Below are 25468 nucleotides of genomic sequence, written 5' to 3' on the forward strand. Positions count from 1 at the left end.
TGTAACCAGGCTAAATGCTTTATCATAGAGCAGATGGTAGCTTTTTTTTTTAATTTTAACCCATTTGTCTGCAGTAGGTTCTTTCAGTAATGTTCCTTTTTATCAGGATGAGACTTGGAAAGGATATAAGTTATATCTGCTGGGTACAGACTACTAAATCACATTTTGACTGGAAAAGCATAATAGTTATTACTAAAATCTTCACAAAAGCATAACCAGGCACTTTAGGTATGATAAGGCTCCTGGAAAGCTCTCAGTGAATACTGATGTACTGTATATAGTGGTGTGTCCTTATATAGATCACTGGGAGCCAAAATGCAAGTTTATTTCAAGATTCAACTTACAACAAGAGGATTCAAAATTTATTTGCAGTAAAACATGCTGAAATTGTTGATGATGATTGATCATCTGTCACAGAGAAAAATGGGATCATATACTTAATTTTAGTGTTTTGCTAAAGGCTGACAAGAATGAAACAAACTGTGAATCTGATCTGTTTAGAAACCTTTCTTAGCTTTGCCTGAAGCAAATAGAAATTGTAGCTTTTGTGCTGCTTGAACTGTTAGGTCACTATGTTTCCTTCTTCTAAAGATTAACTTTATGATGGAATACCTCATTTTGCAGCCATACAAAAAAACAAAAACAAAACACATCTCCATTGTACTGTCCTTAATAGTATTATGTTGTTCCTTCATTTTTACACAGCAGTAAGAAATAAAGAATACTGCTGTGTTTCTCTATTTGTGGTGGTGTTCCACTTCTGTTGTTTTTGCCCATTTCTGATTCTGGTGCCTACATGGCATGCAGGCATGCACCTGTAGCTTCATCTAAATGGCACAGGGGTCCAGTAGTTGCAAAACTGAAAAATAATGTTAAGGTTCCATTTGTGGGTATATGATGAGAATTATTCTAACAGATTAAAGATCTGGGAGAAATTATAGCTTTGTTCAGACTTGGGTGTTTTCCTGTGATGCATCCGTAAGGGTCTGGGACTGGTGGTGGGACTGATCCTTACCTGTTTGCAATACTACATTCTTTCTCTAAATCTTTATGGTGGTGGTCAGTTGCTTTGGACCTGAAGCTTTCATTATGAAGCAGTATATTCTGGGATGCCATCTGTATATAAGCTTCAGTTACCTGCATCTCCTTGTTATCCAAAACAGTTGTCGTCCCTGATGCCTAACTCATTACATTGAAAATTCCCTCAAGTATGCAGTTTTATTCAATGTTCCTTCCCTGTGTTACTTCTATAACTATAGAACAATCTCAATTACACACTTCACAGGTGTGGTCCAAATAATGACTGTTTGTTTAAGCCCTTTGAGAGTTTAGATCTAAACCATCATACACATGTGAGGCTAAACCACTATTTCTGACTTACAGATATGAAATACTGAAGAAATATTATAAAGCTTTATTATTTAAAAATCTGATTAAATTACAATGATTTAAAATGGCTGGTTGGCTGTCTAGGGAGCTGCTCTGTGGAGTATACAGTGTAGATTTGTGCCATGACAGCACTCTCTTTTGCCTGCTGTCTAGGCATACAAAAAGCAAGTTGTAGGGGACATGGGTGGCCCTGTGGTCTGAACCACTGAGCCTCTTGGGTTTGCTGATTGGAAGGCCGGCAGTTTGAATCTGTGCGACAGGGTGAGCTCCTGTTGCTCTGTCCCAGCTTCTGCCAACCTAACAGTTTGAAAGCATACCAGTGCAAGTAGATAAATAGGGACCGCTGTGGGAAGAAGGTAAACGGCATTTCCATGCACTCTGGTATTCGTCATGGTGTCCTGTTGTGCCAGAAGCGGTTAAGTCATGCTGGCCACATGACCCAGAAAGCTGTCTGTGGACAAACACCGCCTCCCCACCTGAAAAGCGAGATGAGCGCTACACCCCATAGTTGCCTTTGACTGGACTTAACCATCCAGGGGTCCTTTACCTTTATCTTACAATAAGGTAGTTGTGCCTTGTTATTTCCCGTGGTGGGGCTTAAACTGATGTCCTGTATCTAGGTGCTCCTGTAAGAAGTTATATGTGGTTTCCCTTATTGCCTGTCCTAGTTCTTCCCTTTCCCTATCTGGGGTAATCTTGAATCCATGTTCACTCGTCTTCTCTTTAGGTGCTATATTGAAATATATGCCCTCCCTTTCCTTTGTATTGTGCAGTCTCTGTGTATGCTTGGAGTCTGACAGTTGCTGAATCTTCTTGTAGCTCTTGCTGTGGAACCCTACTGAAGTGCCTTCTGTATATATACTGCTGCATGCCACCCCAATCTGAGCAGTGCAAGAGTCCAGCTGCTTACCCAGGGTTTGCTTCCTCAGTATGAAAGACAGTGGAGACTGTGGTGTCTTTATGATATATGGTTTAATTACACATATCTACCATTAACACCCCAAAAAGGTATTGTTTATCCCATAGTCGCAGCCTTGGATTCAAGTAAAAATCAAGCATGACTCTGTCTCTCAGCTGCCCAGCCTGCTTTCAGCTTCTAGCTCAACTCTGGCCTTTGTCTTTCTAACTAACTGTTCCAGCAAAGGAATTCTTTTGGATCCAGGAATTAGAAGGGACTGAGGCATACAGCTTCCCACCTCTCCTTGCAAAAACTCACAACAGTATGCACAGGATTGTGCTGCTAGTCTGTGAGTATTAGTCAGACTGAATAATTATGCATCAACAATCAAGTGGTACAATTCCAGGAGCTCTCCCATGTGGATATTTTTAATATATTTGGCTCTGAATTGCATTGCAATCAAATGTGGAGGATAGGGTGGGGGTTGATATATTTCTGTTATAAAGGATTTGGTGCTTTTTCCAAGTGAAGGCTCTAGAGTGCCTTTATGACAAATGACTAGAATATTTTTAATAACTCTTGAATCATGCAACTGTTTAAATTGCTATATAATTGCATTATGCCCAGGACTGAAACTCAGCAGAGCTTTATACTAATTAGCTGGGAACAGTTTCAGGTGCTGCTGTTGCTGCCAGCTCAATAGAAAACTGTCTGTTAATTATAGTGAGATCAGGATTCAACTTTTATAAGGTACAAACACAAAGTGCAAGCTGTCAAACTAGTTATGGTGTTTCAAAAAATAAAAATAAAACAATATTTCCAAGAATCACTTGCCTCTAATTCATGTAATACAAACTATTTTGGTAATAATGGAAAATATATTAAAATAAATCTTAGGATGGTTTGATTTTCTGTTTTATGTCTTTGAGGACACAAGCACTGCCACATGATGCAAGTTACAGAAGCAAAACAATAAAGCTAAATACATACAGATAACTGCATCTTTCCTGGATAATTTTAGAATATACAGTGGTACCTCGGGTTACAGATGCTTTAGGTTACAGACACTTCAGGTTACAGACTCCGCTAACCCAGAAATAGTACCTCGGGTTAAGAATTTTGCTTCAGGATGAGAACAGAAATCATGTGGCGACAGCAGCGGGAGGCCCCATTAGCTAAAGTGGCACCTCAGGTTAAGAACAGTTTCAGGTTAAGAACGGACCTCCAGAACGAATTAAGTTCTTAACCCGAGGTACCACTGTATATGTTTAATGCTGTTTGAGGGGTGCAGTTTACATAACTAAATAATTAAATTTTAATAGGAAAAATTAAAGTGAATTAGTACAGAGATGCAGACATATCTATTTTCCTTGGAACAGAACAATCCTAATTTACTCATAATCAGTGCAGTATGTGCAAAATATAGTAGTGTCCTATGCTTTTATTCTTTCTGGGTATGAAAGTCTCCAAGTGTAACTGCACTCATTTAGTTCCACTATGCCAGAGAATTTGAACAGTGCACATTCTATCTGAATTCACAGCTGCACTTGTGAGAAGCATGAGATTGAAGTGCAATGAAATCTGAAAAAGTGTGAACGGTTGTGTATGTTAAGCCACTTCTCTACCAACTCTTTACATCCTGTCAATTGATAAGGATTTTATTGGGCATGGCCTTTTCTTGCTCCCCACTCCCAAAAACATTCCAGGTTTGGGGTGATAATGTCTCAATATTGCATCTACACTTTAGTTGAAACTGTTAATGAGTTAATTGTTTTCATTCCCAGATATACCTGGCCCTGAATTATTATGTGTAAACTAGTATTTTTTAAATCATATCAATTTCACTTTCAAAAAAAGTTAAGTTTTGCCAGATTCTGGTAATTGTTGTTGGACGCTTTGAAAAGTTTGCCAGTTTTGAAAACTTTCGCTCCTTAAACTTTAAAAGAGGTTTAAAATCAGTATTTGAATTCTTTAGCTTTAAAGTTAGTAGTAAACAATGGGAATCAGTATGTTACTTTCAGGCTAATAAATCGCTAGTGGGAGTATGACGATTTAAGTATTAAGCAATAATATGTACTATTTGAAGACGTTCTGCTGTCTTCAATGATGATTTTTTAACTGCCTGATGAAGTAGGAGCTTAAAAATATGTTATGTACTGAAGTTCTCACCCTGGGCCAGCAGGGGGATACTGTAAATAGTTTTCACTCAGGTCCACATATGCAAATAAGGGATTGAAAGTGATGTTTAGTGATTGGATAGTTACAGAAAGTTGTTTCAGTTGTGTTGTAGTGGAGCTCTATATAAGCAGGCTGGCTGAACCCTTCAGTTCAGTTCTGTTCTGGCCTGTGAATAAACAAGAGCTGTTTGAAGAATCGCTGTGTCGTCTGATATGTTTACCCACAACTTAACAAAATATATGCCACACACAAATATATTCTGAAAGAGAAAAAGATATTGAGCAGGAAACAAGAAGTCATGCACTTAATGGAAGAGATAAGATCAGATTTAGAAGAGGAGGGAAGAGAGAAAGTAAAGCTTAAAAAAAAAGTACAAAGAGCTATTAATATCTCAAATGAATAATCATGCACTAAAAATTAACTTTATTTTTTTAGAAGCATTCATAATGGTTCTGAGACAATAGTTAGGTCTATGGAGATAAACAGATTATCTCCAAATTTTACCATATGGAGAATACACAGGCTTCTTTATTAGTACAGTTTGTAGTGCCAGATTGGAACACAGCAAAAGGCCAAGCTGGGGAAATCTTACTACGTGTATCTCTGAACATCTGAGTTATTGGAATGGCTGCCTTCAGTTAACAGCTGTTTCTGCTGTTCTACTCACTGTTTCTGCTTCCACAACTAGTATACCCTCTCAACATTTTCAAAGGCAAAGGGCCCAGTCAGGAGCCTACTCCAGGTTCAATATTCCTGGGACACCTCTGGATCAGAGACATGCAGCTGTTCTCAGAGCACTGTCCTGTGCTTCTGCTACTCCCCTGCCCCATAACAGGCCTTTGGACCATAAGAAAATAAATGTTGAAATCTACCTCTTCTTCCAAACTAACATTAGCAAGAGAGTTCCAACCCCAGGGTGATGAATGCATTTATTTGGTTATCAATATATTCCTTATGATCATATATAAAAAGTCACCTTACGCAAGTTCAATTAAAATGGCAACTAAAAATAATCCCAAAGAATACAATTCACAAAACAGAAGCAGCTATGTGTTGACACAATTATTACAGTGCAGTCCTATACAGGTGTACTTGAGTTCCATGGCTGGAATGTGTCTTTGAAATGGGATACCTCTTGCTTGTCTGGTTGGAGGATGGACAGATGTGTGGGTGTACAGACCTCCGAGTTTTGAATGGCTATAACTCACTGTAAATCATATTACTTATTGCACCTAGCAGAGATTTATTCAGCCTGCAATCCCCATCTTTGCAGGAAGGGCCATTGTACAGTGGAGAGCATCTGCTTTGTTTGCAGAAGTTCTGAGGTTCAATCTCTGGCTTCTCCAAGTAGAGGTGGGATAAAACACTACCTGAAATCTTGGAGAGCAACCGCCAGTCAGGGTAGACCAGGGCTGGCTCTAGATATTTTGGTAACCACAAAATGACACCCACCTCTCTGCCAGGGAAGAAGATAGGACTGAAGATTTACATCAGGAACAAGGGAGGAATAAATATCTACATCAGGAACAAGGGTGGGAGGAGATGCTATCAAGGCAGCATGAGAGTGGGTGCTGGCATCGCAGCTGTGGCAGTGGTCAGTGTGTTCCTTGGAGGCTGGATCTGCTGTCCCTGTGGATCCTGCCACCTGAGGCGGTCACCTCACCATGCCTCATGGGTGGGCCGTCCCTGGTGTATATTGAGCTAGATGGACCCAATGGTCTGACTCAGTATAAGGCAGCTCCCTGTGTAACCTACAAGCTGACTTTATGGCTACTCCCATTCAATCTAACTTTTTGTATTTTTTCTTAAATCCTCCTCCACCACCACCCCACTTCCCTGTATAACATCTTGCCTGATGAAGTGTTCTGAAGTACTGAAAAGTTTGCAACTCTTTGTGACATTTCTGGCTGCCCCTAGCAAATGTATTGGCCAGCTTTGGACTGCAGCCTTATGTATACGCCATACCTTCAAAGCACATTTGAAGCACATTGCCCTCTCAAACAATTCTGGGCACTGTCGTTCTTTAAAGGTTGCTTGGAATTGTGACTCTCTGAGGAGTAAGCTACAATGCCTACAATTCTTTGAGGGGGGAAAGGTGCTTAAAAATATAATGTGTATGGAGCCACAACCTTCCTGAAGATGGCACTGGAAAGATAAATGTTGTTTCTGGTCATAGCAAGCCAGCCAATTCCAAGTCCTGATGAAGAGAAACTAAATTCTGGGTGCAAATAATAGTGTTTTTCTTCCACTCACAGGGTTATCATTCAATATTTTGGCCTTTCTGATTTGTACATACAGTATTTATTCAATCTATCTTTATTAAATTATCCCCAGACACTAGCTATCAAAGAAGCCTACAGTTGCCACTTTGTCCCATAAATAGTGCCTAATCAGAAAGATACTTATTCTGAAGTTTAATTGAGTTCAGTAGGACGGCCTCCAGTAAGTTTTTAATATTGCAGTTTTAGTAATGCAGAACTAGAACTACTATATACTAAGCTGTAATGATGAGAGTAGACAAATTGCTGCATTGTTTAAGGATGCATTACACAGTGAAACTACCTTCCAGTGTTTACTTTGTAAGATACTATCAGATTTAGAGTTCTGCCCTCTAATTGCTGGTTTTGTTGACTTGTTAATTAACATAGTAGCAAGTGACAGTTAATATTTTGAATGCTATTTTTGAGGCAGCTTTTATAGTCACTGTGATCTATATAGATGACTAGGAGCTGAAAATTACATGCATTTTTGCCAGTTTGGTGTTTTGAAACGTAGGGCGGGGTTGTGGCTGCCAATATATGCTGTGTTTGAAAATGTTTTTTTAGTCCTACAATACTCCCTTTTCCTTTCCATAGTAGACACAATCTAGCCAAAGTAACCATTTTAAAACTTTTACTGAGGTCAGGAACAGTAGACTATCCAACTAAAAGGTCACACTGCAGTGACCAAGCCTTAAAGTGACATTTTAGTTGGCCCTAATAAAGATATTATCTGGTGTAACCTTCCATTTCTTTTCCTAGTGGACCAACAAAGCAACCTGCATTTTTTTGTGTCATTTCAGTAAGAAAGTAAAGCAGGTGCTCAACTTTCTCCCATTAGAACAAATGGGGCTTAACTTTTATTTGAGTTTACTCAATTGTTTTTTAGAAAACCACATTCATTTTAAATAGAGTTCTCACAAAGCTATAATTGAGTTTAGGAATTCTTTGGAATTTTGCTTTTTTCTTTTAATTATCTTAATTACCTCCCTTACTATTATTAACTATTAACAATACAAAATGCTATATAGAAAAGAAACAAAATCACATAGTGTTAGTAGTGGCTTGATCAATTTTATTTTTAATAGTCAATCATGAAAGGGACATTTTGAGAGCAAAGCAAAATGTTCCCATTTACATTTTATATTTGGCAGAAACATTATTAGGGTGGGAATCACCAGAGGGCACTGTTTCTTTTTCTGAACAGCTGTAAAAGGAACCTATGGGCAGGCAGAGGTGGGGGAATTGCTTTATTATTAGTTTTGTGGTATATTTATACTATGCAGGACTGTTTGACTATCAAGTACAGTACACAGAATCTATCTGGAAACTGGGGTATCTTCTGAAAGATGCCATTTGTGGCCAGCATATAAGCCACATTTAATAACTAGTATGGAACTAGTGTGGAAAAAAAGAAATGAGATGCATAGTTACAAATCAACATGATTCTGTATGTCATTTCAGTCATAACTGGTACCTGAGAAAATGCTCATGTAAGTATTTAGTGCATCTGGAATTATAGTAAGGTTCATTAATTTTTCAGAGAACATCAGACTGTACTTCTTCACAGAGCACATTCTCATAAATTCAGTGCCACAATCTGTAGTGGTTGCCATCTACATTTCCATTTTAAAAGGCAGATTAGACAAATTTATGGAAGCTAAGGCTATGACTTGGTACTAGTTAGGCAATTATATCCTACATCCAGGTTCAGAGGCTGTGTGTTGGCCTAGATCTGATCCAGCAGGGATCTTATGTTCTTCTTGCTGTCAACTGCTTTTTCTTCCTTCATCTTTAATTATTTTGCTCATATCTATTAAAATTTTACCATGTCTCTTCAGCTACTCAAGGTACTTTCCTGTCCCTCCAGATATACCTGCTCAGCAGATGGGTCACCTTGGGAGTCAAATGTATACTTCAGATTTCTGTTCTGGATAGTCAACAGAAACTTACAGGTGGGTGTATTAAATTATTGCCTAAGAATTGTCATATTGAAACATAAACTCGTTGTCAACAATTAGCTGTAGTGAAAGCCACAAGACACAGAACGACAACATTAAAAATGGGGGCTGCCAGAAATACAAGATTTCTTGAGCAACTGACAGCTTCAGAGAAGTTGGCTTTTGGGGGCAGAGATATATATATTTTTTTTGGAGGGGTAATTATTCCCAGTGGCATCATTCCCTATGTGTATTCAGAAATGGTTGAGTCCCAAGAGGCCTCTAGCATATGATTTTTCTAAATCAAGTTTTCACAGCTCAGTAGGCACAAGTCATCATTCTAAATGAACTGAATGTAGAGCCAACTTATTTCTGGTTAAACCCTGAAGGATTTGATCATGAAAGTCTGTGTTTTATGGATATGTACTTCAAACATCAAGTGGATATTATAAGGATCAACGAGCAGCTTGGTGGTTCTAAGGGAACACCAAGAAATTTATAAAACGTACGATTTGTGATAGGAATCTGTAGTTTATTTATTCCTTTTACTTGTCATCCATCAAGCCCTGGGGCCAAGGGCAAACAATGTTATTGCACAATGATACAAAGGTCTCTTTATATCATTCTACAATAAGGTTTTTTTCTACATTGATCTTTCAAACAAATTCATTTAGGCGGCAACCCTGTCCATAGTTTCATGGGAATAAGTCCCATTGAACTTCTGAGTATATATGCTTAGAGTTGCACCATCAGTCAAACAGGATTGACCATTCATTAAAGAAGGAGTCTGTGTCTTGGATCCCAAGAAGTGTGAACAGAAAGAAGTTTTTAGAAGGAAAGCTCTCCCAACCATGCACCCTATGCAGAGGATGCCTAGCCAGAGGGCTGGGAACATTCAAACAGTAAAAAGTCTCTACAGTGAAGGTTAAAGACAAGCAAAAACAATTTGCTTAATTAGAGCAGGATCAGAGTGATGCAGTTCTTCATCACAGTTATTCCAGTGGGGAATGCTTAAACATGTGCTTAAACTCTTCCATTAAAATCAATAAGATTTTTTATTTTTAACACTGACTGGATCATTCCGGTTCATTTTTTCCAAAATAAAATAAATACATGTGATAAAAATCAAATATACGAACACCATGTCTTAGAACAAAATTGTGTTGTTTCAAGTGGGTGTATTTTTTATTAAAGTAAATTAAACTAATCATTTGCTATATTAACTCTGGCAGCTAGAATACCAGCCAAAATAGTTATTCCAGGAAATATTCAGAAAAGCTCAGATATTGACAGATCTCTACTACAGAACAGTAGTTCTACAAATATGGGGCAACCACCAAGAGCATACCATTGGTACAGGATGATGCAAGCAATAAGATGCTGACAGTTGATCTTAATGTTTATGGTAGTACCAAGACACGAGTGGATTTTTAATGCCGAAGGCAAGATACTGAACTGTATCCAGAAGGCAACAGGGAACTAGAAGAGGCAGCCCAACATCTGCCTAGACCAATGAATTGGGAAGCTGGCCCTCTAGATGTTATTGGGCTACAACTCTCAAGAGGCTGCAAATCTACAGGCAGATACTGATGATCATTTTAGCACATAATTTGCTACACAGTTGCACCCAATAGTTGCTTGGTCATCTATGCAGGCCGCAAATGTATTGAATATTGTTGCTCTTCTCAGTTTGGTGGGCCAATCTACGTGTCTGGTGAAGGCGATAATTTCAGAAGCTGTGGAATGGAATTGAAGTAAACCTTGGTCAAGAAGACTGTGGCTCATCGTTTAAGCATGCCTGAACGTTTGCTTTAAAGGCAGAAATGTCTGTGTCTGCCTGGACCCTGCTGGATCATGAGAAATGGAAAGCTTGGCAATGCTTTAGACAAGCTGAGATCACAAAGAAGATATAAGGTGTGCTACTCCCCACAGCCAGCAGCACTAGGCTGGCAAGGCTTTAGTCAAGCTGAGATCATGCCCCAGGATGAAGACGGCAGTTTTGAACGGCCTTCATGAGGTTCCTTGTACCCCAGTAAGGTTCAAGAATATGTTAGTCCAACCAAACAATTAAATAAAAACAAAACACTTGTTCTACAGGAGTTTGCTTCTGGTGTCATTTACTAATACAGAACTGAAATTTAGTAAGAAAAGAGTGAATCAGAAGACAGGAAAATGAAGAGGTGCAGAGAGATCAGAAAGAGATTACCTCAGCGCTAGAGCTCACATTGCTTGGTTTTATTTTTGCTTTCTAATACATTTCTGCTTGTTGAGGTCTTTGGAGCCCAGCTTGCCTTTTTGCCTTCTCTCGGAGAGAAGGGGTTTCTTGTTTTGAGCATGTCCTTCCTCCAGCTTTAGAAACTACTTTAGCAATTTATTCTGAGCTAGTCTTTTGGGGTCTAGACGTCTGGTGCGTGCATGGTTTTGACTATATGCAGTTTTTATATCATTTTGTTCCTTCCAAAAATCCTTTTAATTTTAGTTTATTCCCTTGTGAAGCTCAGACTTTACTATTCCAATTTAAAACATTTCCCCCTATTTTTACATGAACTTATTTCCCATTAGTACCATTCTGGATCCTATACACTGGATTCATGTTCGGCAGCTTCTCCTCAAAGCCTACAGAAGGCAGTTTCATAGATTCCTGCTTGGATTGTTAGCTATAAAGCACTTGTTAGCTATAAGGCAATTTTGGATTAGATTGCTATAGGGCCAAAAAAATACTACTACTAAGCTTTTAACTAGTTTGGATTGCTGGAAGTTTTAGGAGGATGCAAGTTAGGGCTTAGAAATATTTGTGTTTTATCAGTAGATGTTAGGTTAATTGGTTTGTATATGGTCTGTATGGGATATCTTTGGGTGAAGAAAAGGCTAAGGAGTAAACCATACACAAATCTGGAGTCCCTAATATGGTTGGATGGAGCCTTGCACGCCCCCTTCCAGCAACTCCTGCAGTCAAGCTAGTGCCAAATGTATTGCTCCATTTTCCTTTGGACCACATCAGCAAGGCCAAGAGGGAGGTCTTATCCCAGGCTTCCTCAACCTTGGCCCTCCAGATGTTTTTGGCCTACAACTCCCATGATCCCTAGCTAGCAGGACCAGTGGTCAGGGATGATGGGAATTGTAGTCTCAAAACATCTGGAGGGCCAAGGTTGAGGAAGCCTGTCTTATCCCAAAGACCTTTCATAAACACTGCCAAGGCTTGCAACCCAGGGAAGTCACTTTGGTGCTGCTAACACAGCAGTTTGACTTGACCCCCAGAGACTCACTCCACTGTCTCTTGAGACAGATGGATGCCAACAACATATTGTCATCATTTCAGCACGAGTTAAATCTAAAAACTCCCCTGAAATGATGTGGGCGTTTTCTTTTTGCTTTATCTTCTGAGCCTTCAACACTGAACTTTAGTACTGGAATCATAGCATCATTCTACTTAACAACTGTGGGATTAGGAGAGGCAATGTGGTGTAGTGGTTAGAATGTCAGACTAGGATTTGGAAGACCAGGGTTCAAGCTCATTGTGTACCCTTGAGCCTGTTGCTGCCTCTCAGCCTAACCTACCTCACAGGGTTGTTGCAGGGATGAAATGAGGCAGCACCATGTACAGTAACTTAAGCTCCTTGGAGGAAAAAGGTGGGGTGTAAATGCAATGTAAATAAACAGTGAATGGGAGAGTTGTGATGCAGAACACTTCCCTGAATCCCTGGGACAGGAGCAGTGGCGTAGCGTGGGGGGTGCAGGGGGGGCCGGCCGCACCGGGCGCAACATCTGGGGGTTAGGGTTAGGGGACGCAAATCCACGGGTTAGGGGGCGCAAATTACTTGCCTTGCCCCGGGTGCTGACAACCCACGCTACACCACTGGACAGGAGTCAGAGGGACAAACTCTTTCATTAGCAGTGGGTCTGATGCCTCCTCAGCTTTTGCTTAAACATCAGGGGCAGCATCCTGGCTGGCCAGTAAACTACTACCCTTTGTTTGCAATTCTTCAAACTTTCCTGCTGTCAAGGGAGGGCCTGAAAAAATCATAATCTAGTAATGTATCTTCAAGGTTATCCTCCCCAAGACGAGAAAGTTTTTCTTTGTGCAAACCTCTTCATCAAATGAAATACAGTCAGAATCTTCCATTTCCATCTAAGTGTAAGGCAAATTCTGAGGGAGAAGAATAAAGAATAGTTAGGGGGACTGGAAGGGAACTTCAGAGCATAACATTCAAGTTCAGTCCTCAACTATTCAGTGTAAAACTCCTGATAGGAACTTGGGTTTTACAATAACACTTCATTATAATGAGTGGGGCAGCATGAAAGAAAGGCAGGACTTGCATAGCAAGGATTCTGGGTAACATAAAAAGCAGTCACAGGAAAGTGACAGTGCCTACAAAACCCTCACTCACCCACACTTTGGTTTCCTTCCAATTACTGCCCCCAGGTCACTGGAGTAGAATTAAAGAACCCATTTTCTAATAAAACTGACTTGAAAATAAAATCTGACCACTCATGTGCTTGTACGATGGGATTTGTGCCAAAAATAAATGCAAGTTGGTCAATATTTGTGTAACCTAATAGGGTGCTTATGGAACCCTTTGATTCCGCCCGCCCCCCCAGCTTCAAATACGGTAACTAAATTTACCTGATGCCATCTTTACGGAAATCGGTACTACCTTTCTATGTACTAATATCACATCTGGGGTTGTTCCTCATTAGCGGAGTAGTTTATGGAAGTAAAGTTTACTACTAAGGCATCAACATGTTTCCTCAAGCGGAGATTTAAAGTTAATTGATGACTCCTCCCGCTGCCTCTCTCAGCGGATGCGAAGGCGTCTCAGTTCTTAAGGTGCAACACACTTTTCCCAAAGTTATTATTATAATCCGCATCCCCATCTAGCCAGGAGGTGCTTTTTAAAAGGGAAAAAAAAAGGCAGACGAAGGTGAATCCGGAGAGAGGACTGTTTAGCATGAAGTGCAGCTTGGGGGTGGGGAGAGCACCTCTCCCCCCGCCCCGCACATGGCTCTTCCCCTGCTAAGTTTGGGCTTTTACCTGCAGCTTCCGCTCTCTTCGGAGACTCCTCGCGTACAGCAGGGAGAGCGAGCAAGCCAGCGAGGGCTTCGATCAGCACCAGACCAGGAAGTGGGGAAGGAAGCACCGCGGGGGAGCCTGGATCGAGGGGCTTGCCCGGTCGCAAGGGCCCACGTTCCCCTGGAGCTTCTCCCTCCCCTTCCCCAATGGCTTCTCCCGGGGACCCTCCTCTGCCCGAAGGTAAAGGGCGCCTGCTTTGGGATCTGCCTGCTGCGTCTGGTGGGAAAGGCGAAGGGCTGGGCGTCTTTTGCGGCCGGGAGCCTGCGGGCTCTGCCGCCGAGAAGTGGGGCTGGGCTGGGCAGGGGAAGGGAGGCGGGATCCTGAAGTGGCCGCTGGGGCGGGCCGGAGGGCGGACTCGCTTGGGTGGACACTGATCCTCCTCCCCTCGCCCCGCTGCGAAGCCACTCCGCTTGCAGCTCCGAGGCGAGAGGCGGAGGCAGCCATAGCTCGAGCCCTTCTCCGCCTCTGGCCTCGCCTTGGTCTTATTCATGCCGCAGATCGCCGACAGGCGCGATACTGGGTCGTGGTAGCCCCGACTCCCGCAAACCCATTGCAGAAAATCATTGCACGCGCAGTGCTGCGTGGAGAGAAAGAGAGCGTGTGTCCGAGGCTTTCCTTCCTCCTGTACTTTTCATGCACCGGGAGCAATTCTTAAAAAGCCCTTTCTGTAGCACCTCACCCTCAAAGGACTTGATGAATCATTCACTCATGCACGAACGAAATTAAGCCCTGCAGCATCCCTCTGAAGTGCACAAAATTGTTGCAAAAAGTTGCCTTATCCTGTAACTTTTGAGAATTGCTCCCTATATCCTTCAGCAAGAACAAATTTCTACCTGTCCCGAGCGTAATTTAGTTTATAAACGCTTTTCAAGTTAAGTGAGAAAGAGAATGCAGTTGTACAGGTCACACACTTGAGGCACAAGTGACCAGCACACACTTACTCTTTTTTTTAACGGGTAACTTTATTTTAAGAATACAGTGACGCTTCAGGTTACAGACTCCGCTAACCCAGAAATAGTGCTTCAGGTTAAGAACTTTGCTTCAGAATGAGAACAGAAATCATCTCAAACCAGCGGTGCGGCAGCAGCAGGAGGCCCCATTAGCTAAAGTGGTGCTTCAGGTTAAGAACAGTTTCAGGTTAAGTACGGACCTCCGGAACAAATTGAGTACTTAACCTGAGGTACCATTGTATGCTGTTGGACAACATAAGGCCTAAAAGAAGTGTGTCCAGCATTTGCCAAAATCTCTTCAGAAGGTGCCAGAGCCATGCTCTGCGGTGGGAAATCTACAATTTAAGGGCTACTGCAGATACCCGCCCCGCAAAAAAAACAAACAAAAAACCATGAAGGGCAGTGAAGCTACCAAGAGGGCTCTGATCCAAACACTCAAAAGGTTTTGTAGGGAAGGGTAGTCTCTCAGATATCTGGGGCCTAACTTGTTTAGGGCACCTTTCATTAATTCTGTAAACAGACTGGCAACCAACGCAGCTGTTTTAGAACAGGGTTTATATGAGTTTGAATGGAAACCACAGCCAATAATAATCTGACTAGCTGAAGTTTTGGAGTCATCCTCAAGGGCAGCCCCACATAGATTGCATTGCAGTAATCCAATCTAGAAGTTAACAGAGCATGGAGTACTGTGGCCGTCATCTGTGTCCAGAAGAGGCCAGAAGCTGGGGAACCAAGCAGAGCAGGAAATAAGGCTACTAAATAAGCTACTAAAGCCACACTCAAGCTACAAAACCTGCTTCTTCTAGGAGTGCAACCCCACCATTCAGAACAGCCCACCTCCTGGATGCTTCTTCCCCTGTTTGAGAACCTCATCTGAAAGTATCAGAGTAAAGATAATTCTTGCTCCGCTGCTTGTTTTGATACGGCTGAGCTGGAGCCATATTTAAGCTTAGTAGTGCACCAGGAAATTAGAGGTGAACCGAGGACTGGAAAAGTATCCAGTACTTCTAGCTTTGAGTGATACTTATCTATTCTTGCTTATCTTTTTCAGGCTGGCTTTCAGAACTTTATAATTAGTTTGATAGGATGATGAGCATGGAATTTCTTTGATCCAAGCTCTCAATTGCTTCAACTTCAAAACGGTTATACAGTACAAAGGGATGTTGCTAATGAACAGAAACTAAATCACAACATATAGCAGAAATCCATTTCTAAAGATTCTGGTGTTCCAGATAATCTATGCGGGAATAAAACATATCAAACCTCAGGGGACTTCATTTGAAGTTCATATGCACAGGATTGGGCTGTTTGCCAAAGTAATACCTGACTCTTCCTTACTTCCCTTGGCACTTAGGCCTGGTTTTGGATCCAATTTAAATAGCAAACAAGGCACACAGTACAGTCCTCACAGGAAAGTACAGTACTGTACATATAATCTTTTGTCATCATAACAATCCTTTGAGGCAGGCTGAGAGAAAGTGACAGGCCCAAGAAATTTGATGGCCAGGAACTGGGAGGGGGAGACTTTCTTTCCAGCCACCCCTCCATACTCTTTTTTTCTGCCCCTCCATTTGAGCTGCAGCTTTTCTGATAGTGGCAAGTGAGATTGGTGCTCCTCATGCATGCAGGTATTTTGCAGTATTCACATGTTGTCATTAAAATTGCAGCCCATATCCCCGCTCCCCATTTAATCCAGATTTACCCTTTCTGGGGGAAATACGATGTTTTGTTGTTGTTTTTTAAAGCGTTGCCAGTGACCTATTTGTTTGGAAATTCAGCCTGTGGTCTGGAACTACCCTAGATAGAATGTGGTCTGTTGTTCCCTTCTGGCTGCGCCCTGGCCCTATTCATGGCATAGCAGCGGCTTGTTCGCACTCTTGGTTTAACTAGAATATAAGATTGCTTAGCTGATAAATAAAAATGACAACACAAAAAATACATAGATGATTCAAAATGATATAAGAAATATCATAAGCAAAGTTTGGCAGTTCAGATGTCAAAGGAAACTGTGGTTTTAAAAAAAAATAGGAGAAGAGAATGGGAGGTGCAAGGAGGAAGTGTGCAGGCACATGTCATCTTTCTCATCTGACAAACATGGTAAATATGGCTTATCAGAATAGGTTTATTCTATCTAAAATGCACTTGTGTTACTCTTGGCAAAAACTGCTTGTGGCAGATGATAATTTTTCATTAAAGTTATAGAAAAATGAAAGTGCATATGATTTTATGATTATTTATTCTGCTAGAATAGCAATTTTAAAACCAGAATGTGAAACATTCCTTTGTGTTACAAACTAACACTTGCCTATATATATACAATGGAGGCAATTAAAGTAGACTGGAGATGTTGAGAAACACAAATTAAAACTTTCCTTTATTTGTTTCCAGCAGATCAGGCAATGAAAGAGCCAGTAGAAGACACAGACCCTAGCACTTTATCCTCAGAAGAAGTATGTAATTTCCTGAATGTATTGTAATGAAATGTAACCGTTAATTCAATTATTGTAAATGTTGGTTACTATTTTATAGTTTTTAATACTGGCAGAACAGGTTCATAAATCCCTGGTATTTCAGGACATTTGGTGAAATGTTTCTGTACCAACTATGCAATGGATGAATTCAGAATAGAACCAGACATCCTAAAATATAGGGGGCTGCCACCAAAACCAAGCACCACACAGAAGCCCAGTTCACATATTATAGCTTACTGGGACCATGGGAACGTTGTTGGGTCTGGAAGTTTGAAGTTGCTGTTCATACCCACTTTCAGCACAGTGAAGCATGGCAGCTAAGCCAAGGCGTGTAATCTGGACCTGATACTGTGCTTAAGGTCTCTCCTCTTAAACCTTGAGCCATAACTGAGGTCTGATCTACGGTTACCGGTCATGATTAAGGAGGACAGACTTGAACCTTATTCCTGGGTTTGGGGAACCTACACATTCACATGGTTCTCAGAAGCCATAGTTTGGCTTACTGTGACATGTGAACCAGGCCACTGAGATCCTCCCTTCTCCCACCACAATGCATAATTCCGCTAATTCTATTACCTGCCTATGTATGATACTTTCTCATATGATGTGAAATGGGACAGAGAGGGAAACAGAATAATTAAGCCAAGGTATGGGGCAAGTTGCATTACAAGTATCAAAAGGAGAGAGGGATGCTGTTTTCAGTGGCAGCTCCATGACATCTGTGATTCTGCAATTTCTATATCTGTTATTGAAGCATTCAGACCACCACCATGGGGGAAAGGATGGTGGGTCAGTGGTAGAGCATCTGCCTTGCATTCAGAAGGTCCAAGCCAAGCCCCCTTTTGTCTAAAACCCTGGAGAGCCACTGCCAGTCAGTGTAGACAATACTGAGCTGGATGGACCAATTGTCTGACTCGATGTAAGACAGCTTCCTAGCTTCTAAAGGGTTTAACAAAGCTCCGTTTATTTCTTCCATGTTCCTTCCTGTCTGGGACTGCAGAAACAGGAGGATTGTGGAATACCTAGCAAGCTGCCATACATGGCAGTTCACACTCTGTTCAGTTTGGTAGGCCTGATGTAGAGGAATGGGAAAAGACAGTTTTACAAGGCAACAACAATTAAGTTTGTCAAAATATATCTGATGGCATATTTTGTCTTCCCATCTTTTGAACAGACAAACAAGTACCCTGTTCAAGACACAGCACTACCAAAAGGTAAGTGCAGAAAATTGTAGTAGCTATATATTTGTAATTATCTAAAACTTTCCTAAACTATGCAAAATAAGTGTAGTTGTCACTTGATGTGGAAAATATACATTGAAATGTCTCTAATGCCAATGTAGAAAAGTTTGTTTTTAAAACACTTAATTACTGTCTGAATACCAAGTGACCACACATGGAACATCACATGGGGTTATTCAGGTTATCCCTTCTCATTGCAGTCCTGCCCAAGATGCTGCTTGGGAGCGGGAGTGGGACTCAGGGAAATCTATGGGGATATTGTTGGAAGTGAAATTGGCAGTCTCTCAATCTGTGTGCGAAAGTGCCTTCACACAGAGGAATGGACTGTAGCTTGGCAGTGGAGCATCTGCTTTGAATGCAGAAGGTCCCAGCTTCCATCCCCAGTAGAGCTGGGAATGTTTGAGAGGAGCTTAGACAACACATCACTTTGGACTTTTGGATGAAAGCAGCAGAAGGAGCAGGCAGGTTGCCTCGGTTTAAAGCAGGAACCAGGGAATGACCTCTCTTCTTGTTTGCTGCACTTGGGAGAAAGATGGCTTCCTTTCTTGCAGCACCTAAAATATCTCTCTCCACCCCTTAGCCTTGCTATTTCTGCCCCATCCCCATCGCTACCCTTGCTTTCCTTCCACCTCCCACTCTGTGCTCGCTATTTCTTGCTCTCCCAGCCCTTAAGCTCTTTCTCCCCTTCTCCTAGCCTCCCTTTCTTTCCCTTCCACCCTCTAATCCAGGGGTCAGCAACCTTTTTCAGCCGTGGGCCGGTCCACTGTCCCTCAGACCATGTGGAGGGCCAGACTATATTTGGGGTGTGTGTGTGAATGAATTCCTATGCTCCGCAAATAACCCAGAGATGCATTTTAAATAAAAGGACACATTCTACTCATGTAAAAACACACTGGTTCCTGGACCGTCCACAGGCCAGATTGAGAAGGTGATTGGTCCGCATCCGGCCCCTGGGCCTTAGGTTGCCTACCCCTGCTCTGATCACTCTGTTCCCTCCACCCCCAGCTCCTCACCATGCTCTCCCCCACTGCCAATGCACCACCGAAACTCTTGCGTGTCTGTGCAAAAAGTGTGTCTCTGTGTAAAGTGTGTTATGCCTATTATGATCTCTGGCTGCACCTTTCCCCCAGTCACCCTGCTGCTAGGTGACCTGACCTGCCCTTTCTCCTGTTCTTCACTCCAGCGGCCCCAACCTTCTTCTGTGCCACCAGACGTTGTGAACATCTTTTTTAAAAAAATAATAAAGCATGCATGGCTCGCTCCTGTTTGCCTTTTGCAACACATGTACATCCATTTTTTGCCCTCTCCCCATCACCAGCAGAAGGGAGCAGCATTACATTTTAAGGGCAATAGACAGTTTAGGCCTAAGCATGTCCTAAGTATTCAGAGGTGAATCCCATTGAGCAGTAGAGAGTCTGGAACTTCGGTGGGAACAGCACCATTAACAGCTCACAATACAGGCAAGTCCCAACCAGGCCTCCCACCACTCCAGGCAGCCTGGGGCGTCAAGAGACCTCATTCAAGAATGTTTAATTTGATATCCAATAAAAGTTATCATTAATTAGAGGGTTGTTTGGAAATTTTGTTTTATGTGATTTTGTTTTAGAAAATCCATGTAAACTGTCTTGGAAGGGTTATGCCCTGAAAGGTGGGTTTGACACATTCTAAATGCATGCCAAAAGAGCTTCATTACTTCCTAGTAAATGTGATTAGAATTGCAACATTGGTGTCACTTTTGCTGTAACTTTAACCAAGTGTAACATTAGGTACATGAATTCAATGAAAATGCTTGTTTTTTTCTAGTGCAAATAGTAGGCATGGGGAGCAGGATTGTGGCCACAGCAGGACATGCAGTGGTGCAGACCAAAAAATGTCCCCACCATGCTCCTGTTTGAATTGAGAAGAAAGCTTCTGTTGGTAGTTAAACTGCCCACCTGCAGAGGCACAATCCTGCTCCCTGGCAACTGTGATTTACATAGTTCAAAGTGCCTGTTAGCTGGCCCATCGGATTAATTGCTGCAGAATGAGTGCTGTGCCTCAGCAACACCATAGAACATTTTATTATTCTATTGCAGTTGTGGCCTGTGCCTTCTGTTTCTCCTCCATCTCTCATCGTGTCAAGCCCAGCATCTTAAAATTGAGTAGACAAGACTGGAGTTGTGCATTAATAGTACAAAGTCCCGTTCCCTGCCAAATCCTGTGTAAAGTTGGACAAGATTGATAGATAGAGCATTTTTTTGCAAATCAAATGGGACTGGGTATTTAAATGCAACTTTAAATGCAATAAGAGTAAGACAGGTGTTTTGGGAGAGGTGTTTAGCATAACGAATGGTGGTGATTCTTCACTCATAATGCACATGCACAGAGTGGGATGTTGTTATTGTTGTTTTTAATCTATGGCTTCCATGTTGTGGGGAGCCAGTGAACTGGATGTTGTGCCCCCTGGTATAAATTGCCTCTTTTGCAATATGTAGAGCTCTTGGCAAGCCATTGCTGGTTTTGCTAGTATGGGCTTCTTGCCCTGATATATAAATTGTCGTCATAATCTAGCTGAATTTTAGTAAGCAAAGATGGTGAGAGCTGAATGTGACTAACACTTCAGAATTTGCCTTTTTAGACGATGAATACCAAACAGAAAAAGTGACATTGGAAATAGCATCTGTTAACATTAGGAGCCTGACATCTGATTCAGGTCTCATACAACAGGTAAGCTGTTAAACTAGCATGTTTTGCTGATACATAAAGCTTAATTAACATTTTTTTGTGTCCCAACAGCTTACTACTAGTTCAACAGAAGTCTTGTTTTAGTCTGGTGTTCAAAAGATAAAAAGGGGAAAGAGATGACACAAAGCCATGGAAAAGTCCTCAACCCCCAGGCAATCCCAGGTCAACATCTATCTCATATTTGAAGCATGGGCACCTTGGGTCTCCAGTTAAGATCTTAACAGGTGGTCAGGATCATATGGCAGCAAGCAGCTCTCAAAGAAACTCCCACACTGTTTGAGGCTCTGTAGCAGGGGTAGGGAACTCCTGGCCTGTGGACCAAACATGGTCCTCCAGGCCTGCCCATTTGGCCCACAAGGCCCTCTTCAGGAAGCCATGCCCATCTGCCCCACCCCTGACATACTCTGTCCCAGCTTCTGCCAGCCTAGCAGTCCGAAAACATACCAGTGCAAGTAGATAAATAAGTACCCCTGTGGTGGGAAGGTAAACAGCATTTCTGTGCACTCTGGCTTCCATCACAGTGTCCTGTTGCACCAGAAGCAGTTTAGTCATGCTGGCCATGTTGCCCGGAAAGCTGTCTGTGGATGAACACCAGCTTCCTCAGCCTGAAAAGTGAGATGAGCACCACACCCCATAGTCGCCTTTGACTGGACTTAACCGTCCAGGGGCCCTTTATCTTTGCCTTACCTATATGATGTCAGGTATGGGCTGGGTAATGGTGGGTCCTCAAAGGTGTACATAAGTGTAAAGTTTCCAGTTGTTCCTTTGATCCGACGAGGCGTGCTCCCACCAATTATTTAGTTAATGGGCAGAGGGGAGCATGCCTTCAATCCCCTCATTTGAAGAAGAAATGCATGAGGGAAAGGGGGTCTGAAAGCTCCTTTGTAAACATCTTCATGAGAAGATGTTTGCAAGGGGCTGTTTGAAAACCCCAGTTTTCTTTGAAGTCCCAACCGTCAAGGCTTCAAAGGAAAGCATCACTAGATGTCACTATGAAGCCTGTATGCTGAGGTCTAGCTACTGGTCCGATTAGGTGCTGGGTCACACCCTATTCTGGGCTCTGTTATGGCAGTGTGGGTGAGGCACTCATTAATGCATAACCTCACCCACTTCTCATGGAAGTAAACCAGAGGCCATTTTTTGGTGTTAAGTTTGGGACTGGTGTGAAGTGGTCTCTCCGTGGGGATGTGGTCGTGGTTTGGAGGATTTGATGCAAGTGTGCTCCTCCTCTGTGCCCCACCCCCATGACTACATCCCATTTTGGCTGTTTTGCTCCTGTACTTTCACTAGTAGAATGTTCTATTAGCATATTCTGTGTGGTTTCACTGATGTACTTTTTGTGCTAATGTTGTGTCTCAAGTTCTTCAATGCAGTAGTGCTTCCACCAAATCCTATAGCCCCTCAGCTGGCTGAACTTGAGTACAGGATTGTACCCTTAGGGAACAAAAGGTCTTCGTCAAAACAACACATCATATTAAACTGGCTTCTGACTTCAGTTGAAGTGTGTGTGTGTGTGTGTGTGTGTGTGTGTGTGTGTGTGTGTTTTAAAGCAGTGAAACTGATTTCCCTTTACAAATGTCTCAGTGTATTTGCAGAAGCTACATTTTGCCTTTAGGGTGTACTGGTTTTTCTCATCTTCCAACACATGGAAGGCAAATTTGTAGTTCTGTCTGGTCTTGCAATTTATTAATAGGCAATAAAAATGATCTTGTTAAATGGCAATGTATTAGTAGCTGGTTACTTCTCTTACAGTATAAACATACACTGACTAACATGCACCAAAATGGACACAACTGTATTTGAAGTTGTTTTAGAAGTAATTGCATGTGAATTAATCTTTTATTGAATTGGTGGAGTTTGTGGCATGTCTTGACAGGAACAGCTGAGCTCCTACCTACCACTCTGGCATTGAACTGCAGCCTGCTTGTCTGGCTCACAAGACACAAAGCTAAACTACCACAAGGGACAGGGGGCTGTATATGTATGGCAGCACACACTGTAATGGGAGGATCTCATGTTGTTGTCTTGTTGCACATTTTTCTAAAAAGGGGGGCTACCTTGGGTTTAGCGAGAATTCTTAGATATTATACAAAATTGGGTGTTTTAATATAAATCCAAACAAAGCAATATTTTATCCTGCTTTTGCAGTTTGCTCTGAAATGCCAATCTGGCACACAGTATACTAATTTTATCCTGCTTTAGCTTCATTCTTCCTGTGTTCTTGTTGATATGATTCAAAGACTCTGGTAGGTTAATTCCATTTGAACACAAAGAGGTTAATTTGGGGTGCCATAGTTTTCAGCAGGGTTGAACAGAATGAGCCAATGATTCACTTGACTTTGGAAAACAGAGGGGTACATCCCACTATGCTCTACTAGGTGCTGCCATCCCCTTTCACATTAGATTACCCATTTAGAGTTTCATCTTGGATTTATTAATCTGCTACAGGATTGATATCTAGTTGTCTTCCTTGGTCACCATGGGAGATACTTGATATTTAGTGTCTAGCTCTTTCCAAAGGCATCTGACTGATGTTGGAAAACATACTGCTGGACTAGATGGATCCTTGTTCTGATCCAGAAGGGTGGTCCTTATGTCCTTAGTAAAGAACCGATGGCTGTAGGGCATGCCTCCAGGCCTCTGGGATTATCAGACAATCCTCAGGACACAATCCTCTTAAACGTTCCAGACAGCATTCTAGACTACAACTGGGACCAGCAGCAAACTGTTGCAGGGTTGCCGTTCACAGTCAGCCATGCCCTGCCTCCAGGATATTCTATTCCATTCTCCTACCTACAATGGTCAGTTAGCATTCTGTGACTACCAGGCATGCTGAGTTCCCATTGGGCTATTTTGGGGTGGTGGGGCAGGGTCCCCTACTTAGGATTCTTCCTAAATATTTTTTTGTGCTTCTGCAAACATTGGGAGTTTCCCCAAGTCTGCTGACACCTCCCTTTTGTGCACGGGTGCTGCCATTTTGGGTACAATGAGCAGTAGCACTCATGCCTGGACATTGGAAATAGAAGGATTGATATTGCAGTGCTGACTCTCCACCGAAGTTCTGACTCTCTTAACACATGGCATTGTCTTTTCTCTCTGTCCATTCCCTTAAATCGATTGCCAGTATTTCTCCCTACAAAGTTACAGTTCTGGTCATGTTTCTATCAGTTCCTGCTATCTCTATTCTGGAGAAAGTCCACCAGCATCTCAGCAACCAGAAGCAACACACACTATCATATCCTGTCTCGTTTTCGTCGTTTTAAATAGCACTTAATAGCTCAGCCAGTAAAGCATGGGACTCTTAATATTTCCAAAATATTTCTGCATTGCAGGGGCTTGGACTAGATGACCCTCGTGGTCCCTTCCAGCTCTACAGTTCTATGCCAAAACTTTAGGAGAGCTGGGAAAAAACACAGTAATGGCAGTACAGTCATACTTTGGATCCCGAACACCTTGCGAGTTGAACATTTTGGCTCCCAAAGACCACAAACCTGGAAGGGAGTGTTCCATTTTGCGAACATTCTTTGGAACCCGGATGCTCAACATGGCTTCTGTGGCTTCCGATTGGTTGCAGGAGCTTCCTGCAGCCAATCGACAGCCGCACCTTGGTTTCTGAACATTTTGGAAGTCAAACGGACTTCTGGAATGTATTCTGTTTGACTTCCGAGGTACGACTGTAGTAAATTCCCCCCCCCCCCGCCCCAGCCCTGGGATACAGATATCAGCTGAGCAACATTTCCAAAGATTTCAGTGAGAAATCCTTAGTCGACTGGTGTCTAGGGTTTATGCAAATCTGACAATATAAATAAAAGTTATTTAGTACTGGAAAAGAGAAATCCAATGAGGGAGAAGCCTCTTGATTATGACTACAACTCTCTCATTAGCATGTAACATTTCACCAGAGAGAATGGTGCAGGGAACACTGACTTTCAACCGAGATAAAAATGTGTAGGATTCTGCCTGCCCCTTCTGCGGATTCTGATTATCCCCAGAAGACAGATTAGGCATTGTGTGTATAGTTGCCATGGCCGTAGCACATACATTATCTATGTAGCTTATTTGGAATGGATTTACTGATGCAGTTAAGCGTAGGTGGGCAAGGTGTCTGGTTACAGTGTCTTATATAACTACATAGTTTACCTGTATTTGCATGCACAATTTACGATCTGATCCAGAGTGTTTTGTGATACTCTTGGGTGAATGAAGCTATACAAAAGGCAACTGTATTTTCCTGAAGATATCTCAAGGGAAAGCCCCTCGTTGCTCTAATCTTTAAAACCTAAAATAAACAGGGAAAGGGTTTTCTTCATCTGGGTTTATAGCCTTTTCGTAATAGTGCAAGCTGTTG

At 42.0% G+C, this 25468-nt stretch overlaps 1 protein-coding gene and 1 long non-coding RNA gene across 5 annotated transcripts in view; one reads left to right on the top strand and one right to left on the bottom strand.

Moving 5' to 3' along the window:
- EDARADD (EDAR associated via death domain) overlaps positions 1-25468 on the top strand; it is a 29719-nt gene that overhangs the window by 1237 nt on the left and 3014 nt on the right. For 3 of the 4 annotated variants that reach the window (XM_081186241.1, XM_081186243.1, XM_081186242.1), the window contains exons 2-6: positions 8594-8678; positions 13702-13914; positions 17073-17134; positions 18330-18369; positions 21014-21102. In XM_081186241.1, the coding sequence (XP_081042367.1) occupies positions 13881-13914; positions 17073-17134; positions 18330-18369; positions 21014-21102 (225 nt within the window). In that variant the 5' untranslated portion in view covers positions 8594-8678; positions 13702-13880. The remainder of the gene's footprint in view (positions 1-8593; positions 8679-13701; positions 13915-17072; positions 17135-18329; positions 18370-21013; positions 21103-25468) is intronic. The other variant, XM_081186244.1, reaches the window with a different exon arrangement.
- Positions 10878-13826, bottom strand: LOC308582789. The gene is made up of 3 exons (XR_014005847.1): positions 13696-13826; positions 12511-12810; positions 10878-12355 (listed from the first exon to the last, which is right to left on the bottom strand). It is a non-coding gene; the product is annotated as an uncharacterized lncRNA (long non-coding RNA).

This window comes from Podarcis bocagei, assembly GCF_964188305.1.
Source record: "Podarcis bocagei genome assembly, chromosome: 3".
NCBI lineage: Eukaryota > Metazoa > Chordata > Lepidosauria > Squamata > Lacertidae > Podarcis > Podarcis bocagei.